The 16036-nt window shown below is 44.1% G+C and overlaps 2 protein-coding genes and 1 long non-coding RNA gene across 5 annotated transcripts in view; 2 read left to right on the top strand and 1 right to left on the bottom strand.

Annotated features, from left to right (window-relative positions):
- Positions 1-549: 549 nt before the first annotated feature.
- Positions 550-9681, bottom strand: DFFA (DNA fragmentation factor subunit alpha). Its single transcript, XM_039842265.1, has 6 exons — positions 9479-9681; positions 7585-7746; positions 6109-6251; positions 3034-3223; positions 2660-2811; positions 550-1894 (listed from the first exon to the last, which is right to left on the bottom strand). The coding sequence occupies exons 1-6, from the start codon at positions 9612-9614 to the stop codon at positions 1682-1684; spliced, it is 996 nt and encodes a 331-aa protein (XP_039698199.1). The 5' UTR covers positions 9615-9681; the 3' UTR covers positions 550-1681.
- Positions 2747-3311, top strand: LOC120585839 (uncharacterized). The gene is made up of 2 exons (XR_005648533.1): positions 2747-2889; positions 2982-3311. It is a non-coding gene; the product is annotated as an uncharacterized LOC120585839 (long non-coding RNA).
- Positions 9682-11153: 1472 nt separating the features above from the next.
- Positions 11154-16036, top strand: part of PEX14 (peroxisomal biogenesis factor 14) — a 119442-nt gene continuing 114559 nt past the window's right edge. Inside the window, exon 1 of one of the 3 annotated variants that reach the window (XM_039842262.1) lies at positions 11154-11289. In XM_039842262.1, the coding sequence (XP_039698196.1) occupies positions 11254-11289 (36 nt within the window). In that variant the 5' untranslated portion in view covers positions 11154-11253. Of the gene's footprint in view, positions 11290-11637; positions 12063-16036 lie in introns of those variants that run through there. The other 2 variants (XM_039842263.1, XM_039842264.1) reach the window with 2 other exon arrangements.

The following is a 16036-nucleotide window of genomic DNA, read 5'->3' as shown; positions in this document are numbered from 1 at the left end:
CCCTGCTGAGCACAACTCTGCTCACGTATAGAATACAAGGTGACAAGCCACCACCTGCCTTACTAAGTTTTGTGAGGTGCCAGTGCGGCAGATGCTACCACATAGCTGACTGAAAACTGCTATAGAAATCCTCTGCTGCCATTGCTGCCCCTTCAGGGGCGTTTTGACAATGTGTGGGGATGCTTTTAGTTATCTCAGTACCCGCTACTGAAATGGAGCGGGTGGGGGTAGGAGGTGGGATGTGCGTCTTTCCACAATGCATGGAATTCCATGAAATGAATTGTCCATGTCCTATGTTATTTTTGAATGTCATGCTGAGCACTCATATCGATGAAACCCTATTCCAAATTCTCTTAGCCTAAAACTGAATTGTTTTATATAGAAATGCAAAGTATTTTTTCCTAGTTTTAATGTCCTCTGGATTTTTCAAGAATGCAGCTACCCTGTGAAAAAAAGGATAGATGTTATGGTAGTTCAAGTTCAGTGTGTAAGTACAGGCATCTGACAGCTTCACGGTGCCGCTGGTACAGTCATGTCCAGACAGAGACATACTGAGACATGTGCCATTTTATTGGAGATTATTTTCCTCTTGTTTTTTCTTAAATATTACATTTGAGATATTATGTCAGTGCTTTTCAAAGTATGCATGTAGGAAAGTTATCAGCTCCGCTTTCATTTAAGGGATAATTGAGGAAGCATTACAGATGTGCTAGTAAAAACAGAAATGTTGGGGCTACTGAGAACCAAGGGTGTGAACCATTGGTAAAAGGACGCTGAGCACATCGGAGCCCTCCTTGAAGATCAGAGAAGGAAACAGTTCTTTTTGTTCAGTTACTGTTTCCTGCACCCACCCTTGCCCCAGGACCTACTCTTACATTTCTTAATAAGTAGCCAATGTTATCTCTTAAGACATCCTATTTTCCTCTAAGCATGCTTAAAAAAAATTTCAAATAAATCAGTGATAACCTATTATCTTTTCCCTGCAAGGAGACTATATTATAGATTACAAAACCTGAAGAATAAGTTTGTACAGAAATAGGAGGTACAGAAACCAGAAGTCTCGCTTTGCACCCTCAGACTTGGAGTCATAGTGCAGGGAAATCGATTTAATGACCTTTTATACTCCCTGCTGATAAAACATATTAGAAACTGAAAAGCATTTCAGATGTAATTTCACAATACTGAATTAGATAATAGAAATGGCAAATTAAGACTCTCCATACGTCCCTGTGGTCTGCAAACTTAACATGTGCCTTTAAACAGACAGACAAAAAAAGTTCATTGACTTGAGAAACAAGTTTGTGGCCATAATCAAAACGCTGTTGTCACCTTCTCCACCATCGTGCTGAATTCTGCATTCTTATCTTTGAACAAGGATAGCCCGAGATATGACAATTTCTTTTCACTGCCTTTCACAGTTACTTCTAAACAGAGAGCAGAACATGTAATTAGAGGAGCTAGGATATTGGTGGTGGTGCTTTATCATTCAAAATAGGGAAAGGGCTTACACTGAGATCTAGAATAGCTTTTCTGGAAGGGGAAGCCAGTATCCAGCCTACTCCAGGAGAATGTGCTCTAAGGCAGGGGCGGAGTACTATGGGTGGCTAAAAGGGCTGACGGGGATTTACTGACAGCAAAAACCAAGGCCACAGGGTTTTCTGTGCCATATTTCCAGCTCTAGCTACGTGGGGTCTCGTTTGGCTCGTTTGGGACTCCGCAGTTCTGCAGGCAGTGAATTCCTCCTTGCTGAAATATTCCTGAGAGAATGCAAACTCTGTATCTGCTGGAGGCGCAGGCTCAGCTCCTGATTACAGGCGTGCTGGACAGTTTCCGTCTTCTTTATGTCCCAGTTCAAAGCAACAGCCAGCGCTTTGGGGTCTTCCTTGGTAACCAACTGTGGCAAGAATAAGAACCACTGAGAACCAGTACGTCTGCCCTGCTCACCGGCTGCTCTCATGGTTTCTTTACAGGGGTGAGGTTAGGCAACATCAGTTTATGTCATCTTTAGGCTGAAATGCCAGGTTTCCTGCCTTAGACTGTCATGGGCCTTTTCTTACCATACGACACCAAGAGGAAAGGATCTCTGGGAAGAAGTTTACTTGGAGCAACTATCAAGTCCACTTACAAGAAATTTAGCAAAGTTCAAGTCAATACAGTTTCCTTCCCTTCTAGCTACATTGGGGAGGTACTTGGGACAGGGATGAAGATGATGACGAAGAAGTAGCACCCACTGTGACGGGTTCTCCCCCATCGAGCTTCTAGTTCCCTGATCTCAAAAGCCAGCACAGTGATCCTCAAGTGTGCCTTCCCCTGGGATCATTCATGTGCCTCGACTATGAATCTTCTTCAACCATGGACAGAAGCAGAGGTGAGGTCAGAAGCTTGAGCTCTGCTGTCCCCCCGTCAGGTTTAGTCATTGCATTACCTGTTTGGGATCACAGAATAATGTTTGATGATCTGAGGGAGTACATCCATTTTGTTTAAGCCACTGATTTAGATTAAGTAAGATGTTTGCAAATGCTCTGGCATACGAGAGGCAAATTGGTAGCTGAGCTTCAGGGTCTGCGGAGGTGGAAAAACCCAAGTGTGCCTCTGCAGGGCTACTTCACCTCCACGGGGGGTCGTTCTCTGAAGTTCAGGGTCCCTGGTTCTTGCCCACCTCTAAATCCTGACTAGACAAACTCAGCTCCGGAGCAGGCTTCTCCTTCAGTGCAGTAAGGATCTGGCTCGAAAGTGCAATTTCAGAGGAGCTCTCTCTGCTAAGACCCGTGTCAGCTGCATCCGTCTCATCACCGAAGCCAGCTTTGGACTCTGCAAAGCAGACGTGAGATGGAGGTCAGCACACTGCATACACATACAGCCACACAAACAACCAGCCAGAGTAATCAGGTGGGCAAGACAGAAACGTGTCATTGCAAAATGCCACCAGCTGTGGCTTCACTGTTTTGATTATGTTACAAGCACTTGGTTCTCTCCCACAGACAGTTCTAAACACAAGAGTTCTCCGTGGAGCCCTCCGAGCTGGAGTCCTACCTGGCTGCTGTGACAGGATCCTGCCCTCCTTTTCCAAGGCCTGGAGGTAGAGCTCCAAGAGCTGCTTGGACTGGCGGGCTTCCTCTCTCTGGTCAAGGACCTGTTGGAGGGTGTTCTGGAGCCCCTGGACTGTGACACGGCTTTGGCATAGTTCCTGAGCCAGGTCTGAACATGGTACATCAATGAGCATCTAACAAACAAATATGGACTTTAGGAAACCTCACAGTACTTTCTAAACATGTATTATATCTCTCAAATACATCAGTTTCAGAGACTCATTTCATCTGCTTTGCAAAGTTACTTAATATGGCTGCTTCAGAGTCAAGAGAGAGACATGTAATTTTTTTCAGTTTTCCTCTGGTGAAAAAACTTGAGAAATGACACCTTAGTGCTTCATTAAAAACTAAATGAAATCCTGATATTAAAAAACCCAGTTGTACTAGTACAGACATAAAGGAGCAAGTGCATGATCATTTACACAATGAATCGATACAAGGTTCTTTTAAGCAATCTTTTTCTAATGATTTTAACCTTAAACATTTTTATTATACAGGTTCATAGCTTTAAAAGACTTTAAAATATGAACTGTACTAAGCTTTTAAATAACATGTTTAGTCTGTGACATAAGAGAGACCTCGCATCATCAATCTGCTGTAAGGACGATTTTTAAAACTCATTCTTTTTGCATATATAGTACTAGATTTTAAAATAGTCTTTATAAGAGAAAGATCAAATTGTTGAAATTCTTGGACAGTGATTCTAAACTCAGTTGCACATTAGAATAGCTGTGGAGCTAATAAAAACTACAATAGTAAGAGCTTGCATTTATTGAGCACTTACTGTGTACCAATGAGAAAACGGATGTAAAACTCTTAGAACAGAAAGTGACGGGGAGGGCTACTCTAGACTGAGGAAGGCCCCTTTGAGTAGGTGACTTTTAAAGATATTTTTAACTTTAACATTGCATCAATTTTTGAACAAGTGATATTAATACGTTCACAAGATTCAAAATTCAAATGTACAAACCTTTATGAGTTAGGTCCTAGCATTACCCCATTTTACAGATGATGAAAATGAGGCAAGAGAGCTTAGTAACTTCCCAAGAATCAGAGTCACCCTTTGTTCCAGTCTTCAGGACCCCAGGTAATTGATCCCTGTGTCCTTCCCTCCCATTTTTCTCACTGCCCGTAGTCCCTGCCACCGTGGTGCCTTTCCTTCACCTGCTGCAGCCAGCCTCCACGAGTTCCCTTCAAGCATCCTAACTTCCTTATGGAGCCTAGCTGTCAAGGGCTCGGGTTCACTGTTATTCTGATGTCCCCATTTTCGTAAGGCCTATGGTGCTCATTATGCTAAGGATATATCATAATATGTTAGTCTGTTGGGATGGGGAGGGATCTCACAACCCCTTTGTTTCTTAAAAAAGGAAAGAAAAACTCAAGCTTGCTCCTGCCTTCTCCCTGGAACACTCTGGCCCCAACCTTTCCATGGCAGGCTGTCTTATCCTTTAGCTCTCAGTTACACTGTCACCTCTTGGGAACTTGCCAATGTTTATCAACACACTTTTATAAATTTATTCTATGGACAAGCATGTGTGCAAAATGACACTGGTGGAAGTTCTGTCTGGAAGAGCAAAACTAATGACAACCCAAATGTCTACCAGTGGGGAGACTGGTTAAATAAATCATGGTACACGCATGAAATGGAATATTATGCAGTGGTAAAAAAGAATGAGGCTGTCTCTTATATACTGATCTGGAATACTCTTCAAATATTGCTTGAAAAACAAGAGTAGATATGCTTCCATTTGTGTAATGTAAGGGGGGAAGAGGAGAAAATATCTATGTATTTGTATATAAAATATCTCTGGAACAGGAAACTGACAGTCTGGTTGTCCCCAGGAAGAGGAACTTGGGAGTCAGCCTTTCCTGTATACTCTCCCCCACCAGACAGCTTTATTGAGATACAATTTACATACCACACAATTCATCCATGTAAAGTAAGTACATAGTTCAGTGGGTTTTAGTATGTTCACAGAATTGTGCAGTCATCATAATTTTTTAGAATGTTCTCACCATCCTAAAAGAAACCCCATACCTATCAGCAAGCACTCCGATTTCTCCTCAAATTTCCCCACCAACCCAGCCCTAGGCAACCACTAATCTAGTTTTTGTCGCGACAGACCTGTGTATTCTGGCCTTTTCATTATAAATACAACCATAAAATAGGTGACCTTTCATGTCTGGCTTCTTTCCCTTAGCATAAGGCTTTCGAGGTTTATCCACGTTGCAGCATGTATTAATACTTCATTCCTTTTTATGGCTGAATAATCCACTGTATATGGATGCATCACATTTTATTTATTCATCAGCTGATGGACATTTGGGCTGTTTTTACTTTTTGGCTACCTGGATATCCTTCTATACTTTTTGGATTTTTAAACGTGAATGTATTCATGGTATTTATTCAAAATACGTAGATAAGTTTACAAAATAACCAAGAGGTCATCTCCTTCATGTCCCAATCTAAAGTAGCCCCATCACTCAGCACACTGCCTGTCTGATTCGCTTCTTGTTTTGTCTGCCTCCTTGCATCAGAATCTCAGTTCCATTAGTGCAGGGGCTGTGTCTGCCTTGTTTGCCCCCAGTGTACAGAGCCATGCCAGACGTAGGGCGGGGGCTCAATATGAATTTTTTTGAGTGAACACGTTTTTATCTCAACTGTACTGGAAAGGAAACGCAAGCAGAGAAGCCAAGACACTGGCCCAGTCACAGTGATGGGGCCGGGATTCAGTCAGCTCCTGTAAGTCCACATCCTCCGGCCGCACAAGCCCCACAGTGTGCCTGCGTGGGTGTAGGCGGCTTCCGGGTATCTGCATTTTTACAAAGCTCCACAGGCTGATTCTGATGCAAGGTGAAGGCTGAAAGATTCCTATTCTAGGTGAGAGAATTAGAAAGTGAGGACTGCTGAAGTATTTAAAAATTAATAAACATGCTGTGGCAAGATGTGTAGAAACTGGAAAGATGTCAGGGGCAGCGGCGGCCAGACGAGTGGCTGTGAGTGGTGGAGGGGGCTCACCTGGAGGTCCTCCTCTGACAAGAGGATGATGCTGGACAGATCGTCCTTCAGCTGCCTGGCCACGTTCTTCCACTTCGGCTCCGCCCCGTTGTCAGTTTCGTCTACACTGAAGGACTCTTGGGAAATCCAAGCAGTACCTCCATCTGATATATAAGGGGAAATGAGTCACAGTCAGATTAGCCTGAAGAACTGTTTTCACCTACTCCCAACATGCACAGGCCTCGGGGATGTCTGCACAGTCTCTGACTGCCCATTTAGAATAACGTCAATGGAGAAGGAAGCACCTTTCTCAAGATTTATGGGAAAGCTGATCCCCATCTAGAACCTTAATTTTCCCTCGTCTTTCATCTTCGATTTATTTCTGTATGAAATTGCTCTCAATTCTTTAATGGAAAGAAGCTACTTAAACCCAGTGTGTGGTCACGACACCCAGGGTCCTACCACACTTCTCTTTAGGTTAGTTTTTGGGTCTCTGGGTGCGTTGTTTTTGTACACAAAAAACATTCTCACCAGCACTTCTATGCTTGTGGATTGGTCTTAGCCTTGACTGGAGGAACTGTGGCCACTTTGCTGTCCCTAGGGTCCGAGTACAAAGGTGCTGATACAGCCATTGCTGAAAGGTGACTTCCTCAATTTAGTGGCATGGACTTTCCTCAAGACATTTCTTTAGCTTTTTGATCCTTGCTCATCAATATTAGTTCCTTTTGTATCGCCAGTGATGATGGTAACAGGTAACATTTAGTGAGCCCTTGCTGTATGCTAGGTGAGATCTAAATGCTTTCTATAAGTGGTTCTCAACTGGGAGTGATTTTGCCCCCAGGAGACATTCGACAATTTCTGGAGACATTTTTGATTGTCATGATCCGGGTGAGGAGATGCTACTGGCATCTAGTGGGCAAAAGCCAGGGATACCGCTAAACTTCCTATGATGCACACGACGGCCCCACAACAAAGAATGCTGCAGCCCAGAACGTCAAGAGTACTGTTGAGAAACACTGGTTTGACGTGTACTATGTTCTATTATCCTAACAACAACCCTAGGAGACAGGTACCATAATCATCTCAATAAGATGCCGAGAAGGTAGGGAGTTTGGCCAAGGTCACATGACAAAGCCAGGATTCAGACGGGGCGGTGTGACTCCACCTGGGGCACTGATCTCTCTGCCATGCTGCATTTTATTTTTAATTTTTAGTTTTTTTTTTAATTAAAACTATTGGGGTGATATTTGTTAATAAATGCCATGCTGCATTTTAGTTGCTGTCAGCCGGTAAGTTATCTGACAATTGGACCCATGTCTCATTCATCTTCACCTGTAGACTTAGCACCACACCTGGCATGGAGACTGTGCTCAGTAAACGTTGGCTGCGTAAATGCTTAAACAGCCAAATGGTAACTAGGTGCCTGTGCAGTAAAATGAATCATAACGGATGTTATGTATTGCATAGATCATTTTATACATGGTGAGCATTTCTTACCTGAGTTTCGGTATGCCCACTTCTCGTTACTGGCCAATGCCACAAACTTAGTATTGGAAGGTAGACACAGAAAGTAATCGTCATCATCCACTATGGTGCCATCCTCTGCCAGGACCAGGGTGACTGGTGCCAGGGACTTATCAATGGCCAAGATGTCATAGGCTGAGAAGAATAAAATATTTGACAATTGACAAGTATCCATAAAGTGACTACATTTATTCTTGTACTCTCAGAGCCTAGCGGAATTCCCGGTAGGTAATAGTAACTACAATAACAGCCACAACTACTAGCACTAATATCACACTTTGCACGTGCCTAAGTGCTTTTCATATACAGTATTTAATCTCCTAACAATTCTATAAGGTAGGTACTATTGTTATTCCCATTTTACAGACATCAAACTCAAGGCTCAGAGAAGTTAAGTAACTTGTCCAAGATCACACAGTAGGCGAAAGAGCTGGGATCTACATCCATACAGTCTGGCTCTTGAAAATGTGTTTCCTACAGCTACTCTGCATCTATATTAGCAGGCACTTGAGCCTTGACTGGGATGAACAACAAACCAAGGTCTGATGTGATTCCTTGTAAACAAGCAGTCTTTCATTTACTCAGTGGTCATCTCAAATTCTGTGTCAAATGTAAAGAAAAAAGCAGAAAAAAAAGGAAATGCTTTTTGTCTTTTGTAGTATCTTTCTTTGCAGCCTTTATAACCTATAGGAAAATTATAGAAAAGCTGCAGCTTCTATCAGTAGCTTTTCATATTTATTATCACTGGGCGAGAGGCTTTGTCCAGGGCAGGTCTGTGCCATCCCATTTAGTGACAGCAATACTTAAAATGCTAAGGAGACTAGAGTAAGCTGAGAAGTAGTCAAGAGACTACAAATAACTTTGGGCAATGTCATCTATCATTTAAATAGAACCGCAAGCCTGTATAGGCCTAGCTCCAGAGAACACAAGCCTCTGTGCCAAGTGCAATCAGGCAATGTACCGAGGGACACTAAAACTTTACCCTAATGCCAAGAAAAAATATGTAAACACTTATCTGGCAAAGCCATGTCACTAAAGCATTGATAAGTGCTTTGGCTGCTCCTGGGTTTCTGAAAGATTCTGATATCTGCTGGGGCTTGATGTCTCCGAGAGAAAGCACTGAACACTGACTGCATGCCTGGGGCCCACTCACATGTTTAGCAGGTAAAACTTCTTTGGATAAACAATTTATTGTTATGGGCAAATAATACTTGCAAATCATCTGGATTTATCATCTCCCTTAAGAGTCCCAACAATCCTGGGAAGCAGGGCTGGAAATAGTATACCTACTTTGCCTATGAGAAAACTGAGGGTTAAGAGACGATTAAGCGCAAAGTCAAGCAGCTAGTATCAGCGAGCCGGGGCTCAGAATTTGTTAACCTCGTCACTCACGACACACGGTTCTTGACTGGACCTCCAGAAGGGTCGGTAGCAGCTCCCTCTTTACCGCACAGGTACCTGCCAGAGCTGCCGGCGGAAACCTGCCCCACCCGCCATGGGCTCAGCTAAGGGCTTCACTATCACCTTAGAGAACTCGAGTAGCAGGAATATACACTGGGTTGGGTTTGGTCCGAAATCTAAGTGGTTTTAGGCAAGGTACCCAAGTAGAGTCTGCACAGTGCTTCCCGTCTACTTTTCCACCATTATGAGTCCCACACGAGATATATTAAAACACTTGCAAACACTGTGAAATTTGTAAGTCACTATACCCACGTGACTCATTTCTGCCCCAAGGCTCCACCGGAGCTATAAGAATCCCCAAGTCGCCTCTCCTCATCCCGCTTTGACCCTCCGCCCGAAAACCTCACCCGGCTCCGGTTCCCCTAAGCCCCCGGTCCCCCAAGGCCTCGCCCGGTCCCGTGCCAACCCTTGCTCCTCAGATCCTCGAGGCAGGAGGCCGCCACCCCGTACTGTTCGCAGCTGTGGTTGCGGCGCAGCAGACACGGCTTCAGACCCTGATTCTCGCCGGGTTCCGGGGCCCGGGCGTCCCCTGGCACCTCCATCCTTTTCAGGGTGAGACTTGATTGACTCCGGAAAGCGTGGGAGGCTGGGCGCCGGCGTCCCTCACCCCACCCGCAGCATGCCGGGAGTTGTAGTTCTCTTTAGTAAATCACGCGTGGGACCAAGGCACGCCGGGAGATGTAGTTCTAATGGCCGCTAATCAAGTGCCGGGGTTGGGGGGCGGGCCCCGCGCGGGGCATTCCGGGAACTGTAGTCGGGGTGCGAAGCCGATTTCTTTACGTCGCGCAATTCAGCCTAGGAGATTATTTTTAGGAGTTTCTATCGTGCGTTCAAAATAAAGTCAATAGGGATTTATTTTGCATTACGAATGACACTGATGAATACTCCCTTAAATTGTAAGAGCACTCATATTTGTATACATAAACGCATAATATTAATACTTAAATAAAAGTCCGTCATAAACCTGTGTTAATTTGCTTTCCCTTTCCAACCTGAAAAGATCCGTAAAATGTCCCAACTTTCAGGCTGATTTGATGGAAGTTAAGTTAAAAAATTGATGAGTAGTTTTCAGTCTTGCTGAAAATGTAACAGAAACATAAAATACTCGCACATTCCCTTTCAATTCCCTGCTTCGGCTGTGCAAGTGGTGTTGGGGCTCGTAACAAAATGCTTAAATAAATAGATTAGACATTACGATCTTAAAGAAATCAGAGAGGAAAGTGGAAATGCGAACCAAATCACTGTTTGAGCTCGTCCAAATGCTGCTTGACAATATATTTGTCCTAGTTCCGATACTGTTATGGAAAAGTCTGTGTTCGTTCCCCATGAAAATCTAATATTTTATATTAAAATAAAAAATTATCAAAATCGTTGCTCGCTTAAAGGGGGCAGCGTTTTAGGTAAAAAAAGAAATAATTGTCAGCCCATATTTATTCAGGGTCAGTCTCTTTTTTTGTTTATGAAAGAAAACGAGATTACCTCATGTGAAAAGGATAGCCATGTTAAGTGGTTGGAGAAACTGTTGCAACACAACTACGATATGAACTGATATTTCTAATGTACGCAACTCTTTCGTGTAAATTTCACACTTACACCCTCTTTTCCAAGAAGCCCCCCTTTCTGTGATCTAATAGACCTGCATACTATTCGACTCCTATCTCCAAGATGCTGTGATTGTGTGTGTGGCTTTGGCCTGGACTTGGAAGCAGGGGTTGAGTCTCGGATCTTTTTATTTCTAGCGCCCATCAAAGTGCCTGGCAAAGGCACTCAACAGATGGTACTGAACTGAACCATTAATTAATTAAACTTAATTAATTTCCAAAGTTCTTCACAGTTATTAAATATTTGGCAGGTTCCACGCTACCTCTGTCCAAGTCCCTCCCTACATGTATGTGCCCAAGGCAATGTAGGATTGGGCAGAACTTTAATTCAATAAGAATAATACGCGTACAAGGATGCAAAAAGGAGCGACCTCGGATCTTTCTGGAAAGCAGAGACCTAATGGAAATTGTGAGCGGTGACCCGAACGTGGGACTGACTGCCCGCTTCTTCCCGGAGTATCCCTGTGCTGGCCATCGACAGGTTCGGCACCGGCTACTTTAGCCTGGATGGGAGAGCGAGAGCGAGGGCACCTGGGAAAAGCCTCGCCCAGCGGCGATAGATTAGTCAGGCCTCAGAAAGATGGCGTCCTCAGAGCAGGCAGAGCAGCCGAGCCAGGTAAGGGGAGTGGGACTACCCTGCCGCGGTGACAGAGACCCCAGCTGGAGAGGGCGCTCGGCGTGCGGCCAGGAGTCGGGTAGGAACCCGGAGCCTCCGAAGCCGGGAGCTGCGACTTCTTGCCCCGCTCCGGGCCCCGCCCCTCCCTAGGTCCTCGCCGCCGGCCCCTCCCTGGGTGACCCCTCTTTGCCCACACTCCGGAACCGGGCTCCGGGCGCCCTCAGGTCCCCACTTTCCGCCTGCCGGCCTGTGGGGTCTCTCTTGAGCTTGGCCGGGATGTTGGCGGGGCCCTTGAGGAGCCCCCTGCCGTAAGCTGTGAGGGCCCCTGCTTGAGGAGTGGGAGGCTCGGTCGTTCTGGGCTGTTCCTCCGGGGAGGGCCCCGACTCCGTCAGGGTTCCCACTCCCCCACAGCCCCGGCTCCCTGGGGTGGCCCCGCTGCCGGCCTCTTCGTCGTTAGTCACCTTTGCGCTTCCCTTGCCAAGTTGGAGGGTCAGAAATGTACTCGGACCTTCCCAGTGCGTTGGTAGGAAAGGGACTCTCTGTAAACAACAGACGCCACCAAGCTTTCGGCTGAGGATCTGTCCTTGCTTCCCAGAGTTTGGTTGTCTCGGCCAAGGGCTGTGATCTAGCTTTTCAGCCACAGATTCAGCCAAATCCCACCCCAGTAAGGGGACTTCGCGGACCAGTGCCCATGCCTGTACGTCTGCCGTCCGGAAGCGGTGGATGATAAGGCCTCTGAAGCCGTTGGCGATTCAATGGTGAAGTGAGCTGGGGTGAGGATGGGGGCAAGCCGAGGACAAATTACGTTTATTATCTCGTTTAATGCTCATTACAACCTTCATAGAGTACAGGCTGTTAACCACCATTTTGCAGATCCTAAGAGTCTGTGTAACGTGCCCTTGATTGAGTGTCTGCTTGAGCCAGGATTTAAGCCCGGTGTGTGTGATTCCAGTAGTCAGCCAGACATGTTTCACGTGAGTTAGGATTAGACAGGAAGAAGAAAATGGTTTCCGCTTGGACCTCTCACTTATCTCTCACCTCCTTGAAACACCTGTGGACTTTTTAGCAGCCCACTGTATTCTTTTACTTCAATGGAAAACACTGCTTAGTGTTTCCTACTGTTTTATTCTTCTTGATACATTTACTATAGGACTTGCACTTAGAGGAGTTATATGTTCCCCAGACCAGCTTCCGTTAGCGGAGTGAGTGATTCAGAAAGATGTCTGGGTTGTAAAACATGGGAGATAATTAGGGCCGATTCTGGCCTTCTTGCTATCGGAAATTCTGGAGTGTGGGGATGTCCCGAGAGGAGAGGCCCTGCTTTTTTGCCTTACCCCACTTAGCTTGTTGGAATGCTGAAGCTCCTCAGAATCCAGTCTTCTCTGAACTGTTACACGCTAGGAAAGTCCGTGGGCTGGGATTGAAGCGTGCCTTCAGTCCCTCATGCTTCTGGGACATCTGATTTGCCAGGGCTGTGAGTATTACTGAAAATCTTGGCACTTGGAGTCATTGTAGTACCCAAGGATTTCTTTGGTTCTGGAAATTGTCCTCTCCGTACATGTGGGAAGGATCTCAGGTCCTTGGCCAGCCCCTTTTGGGGGTTAAAAGCTCTGCTGCTCCTTTGCCCTCCTTTCCAAAGCTGGTAGAGATGGGATTGCACCAGAATGTGCAGGCAGCCTGGAGAAAAACTTGAACTCTTTATGCCAAATTCTGTCACTCTCTAACAATAAGTTGCTAATGTATACTTTTTAAAGGAACCAGCTCTTTTTACCAGTTACTCACCATTTCATTTACAAGTCCTGATCAACCTAGTTTCCTGTTTCTCCAGTCAGAGCGGAATGGGATGGAAGGGACTGTTTGGAGAATTCCCCGCAACTTGGTTTGTTTGAGAGGAGAGCTGCATTGCACCTGTGGGGCTGAGCCAGCATTCTCTCATAGGGAGTTTATTAGCTGGCCTCGTGGCATCAGTATCTCATTTCGAAAGATTAAGGGTGAATAAACCAACCCTTTCTTTAACGGACAGTGTAGAACAGTGGTTAGATGCATGCACTCTGAAGCCATTTTCACTGGCTTAGAATCTGAGCCCCACCATTACCAGCTGCGTGATCATCTTGGATAAATTACTTCACTTATTTGGCCTTAGAGCCTCCATCTGTAAATAAGGAATAAAACTAGTGCCTATCTCATGGGGTTACCCTGAGGATTAAATGACTTATTTTAGAATAGTGCCTGACGTAGTGTCGTCTCTATTATTGTCAGTCCATTCAATAAACTACATTTTCATTCACAAATGATCGAAATCTTTCTTCAGGTCCTATTATAAAGTCTTTTGGGGTATGATTTTTTATGTTGACCTCCAGTCCACTAAAGTGGTTCTTTTATTTGTTCTGAAGTAATTTCCTTGAAATTTAAAGGAACGCCCCGAATGCTGTTGTTTATCCTAGCTGTCCTTTGTGACTTTTAGATTTCAGTGACAGACTTACTTTTTTCATAAATGGCATAGTCTTTTTAGTCTGTCTTCAAGACAGTCTGTTGCTTCATATCCTAGTTCTGTTTTCCCCACATTGCTCTGCTTTGCATGGCTAATCTCTGATCAAAGTCCCTTCTAGTCTGTACATGTTAATGGTCCATGGGAAGAGGCGATGTCATCGCTATTTCCATACTTCCCCACCAGCTTTTCTGTCCTCAGTGAAGAGCAGAGCGTGGTTCAATCTGCTTGTCTAACAGTTATTGAATATCGAGCATTATCATAGAACGTAGATGTCAAACCTGTTGCGGTTCACTGGATGCAGCAAATTTTGGATCCAGACAACACAAGCAGGGAGGGCAGAAAAGCACAGTGAAGACTTTTGGAGTGGAGGAGCAGGGCCTCGTATCTGACAGGCTTTTAACTCCAGCACTCTCTAACTACTGGCCTTGTCGCTCCACCTCTCAGCATCAGCTCTGCTCTGTAAAATGAGAGTAATAACAGTCACCCTGTAGGGTTGCTCTAAGGGCTGATTGAAATCACAGATATAAAGAGCACCTGGGAATAGTAAGTGCTCAGTGTTAAGTTTCCTTCTCCAAGTCTCTGCATGCAGTTTTGGAAGTCCTAGAAGTCTTGAATGACAGCAGTTCAAACAAGGTGTCTTCTCCCTCAACTTTTTATTATGAAAATTTTTCAACCTGTAGGAAAGTCGAAAGAATAATACAGAGTACTGTAAAATTTGCATAAAAACTTCACCAACCTCCACCGTTTACATTTTCCTGAATTTGCTTTATCTGTCTCTTTAACGTTGTTTTTTAAAGGATTTGATAATAAGTTACAGACATCACAATATTTCATCGTAGAATACTTCACCTTGTCTCTTGGAAGAATGAGGTTATTTTCCTGCATAAGCACAGTATCACTATCACACAAGATATTTAGTATAGATAAAATAATATTTAGTAATACAGTTCACATTCAGATTTTCTCAATTAAAAGAGTCAGGATTCAATCAAGAAACAGATTGCATTGATTCATTCATCTCTTTAGTCGGCTTTCATCTAGAATGATTCTCTCTAGCCTTTATATATTTTTAACTGTTACTGAAGTTTATCATATACCCAGAAACTACACAAATTATGTGCCCAGCTTGGTAAATTTTCACAAAGTGAACTTATTTGTGTAACCAGTACCCAGACCAAGAAATCACATATGACCAGGACCTGAGAAGCCCCAGTGGTGCCCCTCCCATCACTATCCAGTCCCCAGAGGTCGCCCCCGTTCTGACAGGTTAATTTTGTCTGTTTTTGAGCTTCATATAAACAGAATCATAAAGCGTGTCTGGCTTCTGTCACTCAGCGTTATACTTCTGAGATTCATCTATGTTATGAACAGTTATAGTTCGTTATTGCTGCTATCCATAGTTATTACACAGTGTGAACATATTTGTTATCCATTTGTTATTAACCGTTCTGCTCTTAATGGACATTTAGGTTGTTTGACCTTTTGGTTATTACAGTTAGTGCTGCTGTGAAAACATGTCTTTTTGAGACATATGCATGTGTTTCTGGTGAGTTCATCTGCCTTTTTGTTTTTCATGATGGTGGCATTTAGGAGAGTCGGGGCTTTTGTTTTGTAGTGTTCTGCTATCTGGGTTTGTCGAATTTGTTTCTTCACATTTTTTAGAGCCAGGTTAAACATTTTTTGTGAGAATACTGTGTAGGTGTTGTTGTGTTCTTCTCGGTGAATCAAACCAGGCATGTGATAGCAGTTCGTCCCATTATTGAGGATAAATTTGACTGCTTAGTTAAGGTGGTGTCCATCAGGTTTCTCCATTGTAAAGATAACCTTTTTTAAACTAGCCACTTTCTTTGCAACTTCGCTAATATTTTTAATACCTTAGATTTGATATCTTATTTAGTCACCAAGTTCTTGCGGCCAAAAACTTTACTGTAGAATTCCAGCAGTGTGTAGTGGTCAGTTTAATGAGTTTTGACAAATACATATACATGTGTAACCAAGAATCAAGATCAGAGCAATTCCAGTATTCCTAACTGTTCCCTTCGCAGCTTTCCAGGAAGTCCCAGCCTTTGGCCTCAGGAAATCTGAACTGCTTTCTATTGCTATTTGTCTTTCCTAGAATTTCCTGTGAACAAATTCATAATGTATGTATTTTTTTGTGTCTCACTTCTTTTGCTCAGGATAATGTTTGTGAAACTTACATTGCTGTGTCCTTAATTCATTGCTTTTTATTAGTGAGTAGTATTCCATTGTATAAAT

This window comes from Pteropus medius, unplaced genomic scaffold, assembly GCF_902729225.1.
Source record: "Pteropus medius unplaced genomic scaffold, Ma_sr-lr_union100, whole genome shotgun sequence".
NCBI classification, from domain to species: domain Eukaryota; kingdom Metazoa; phylum Chordata; class Mammalia; order Chiroptera; family Pteropodidae; genus Pteropus; species Pteropus medius.
The sequence above is the reverse complement of the archived record's forward strand: the minus strand, read 5'-3'. Positions and strand labels throughout refer to the sequence as shown.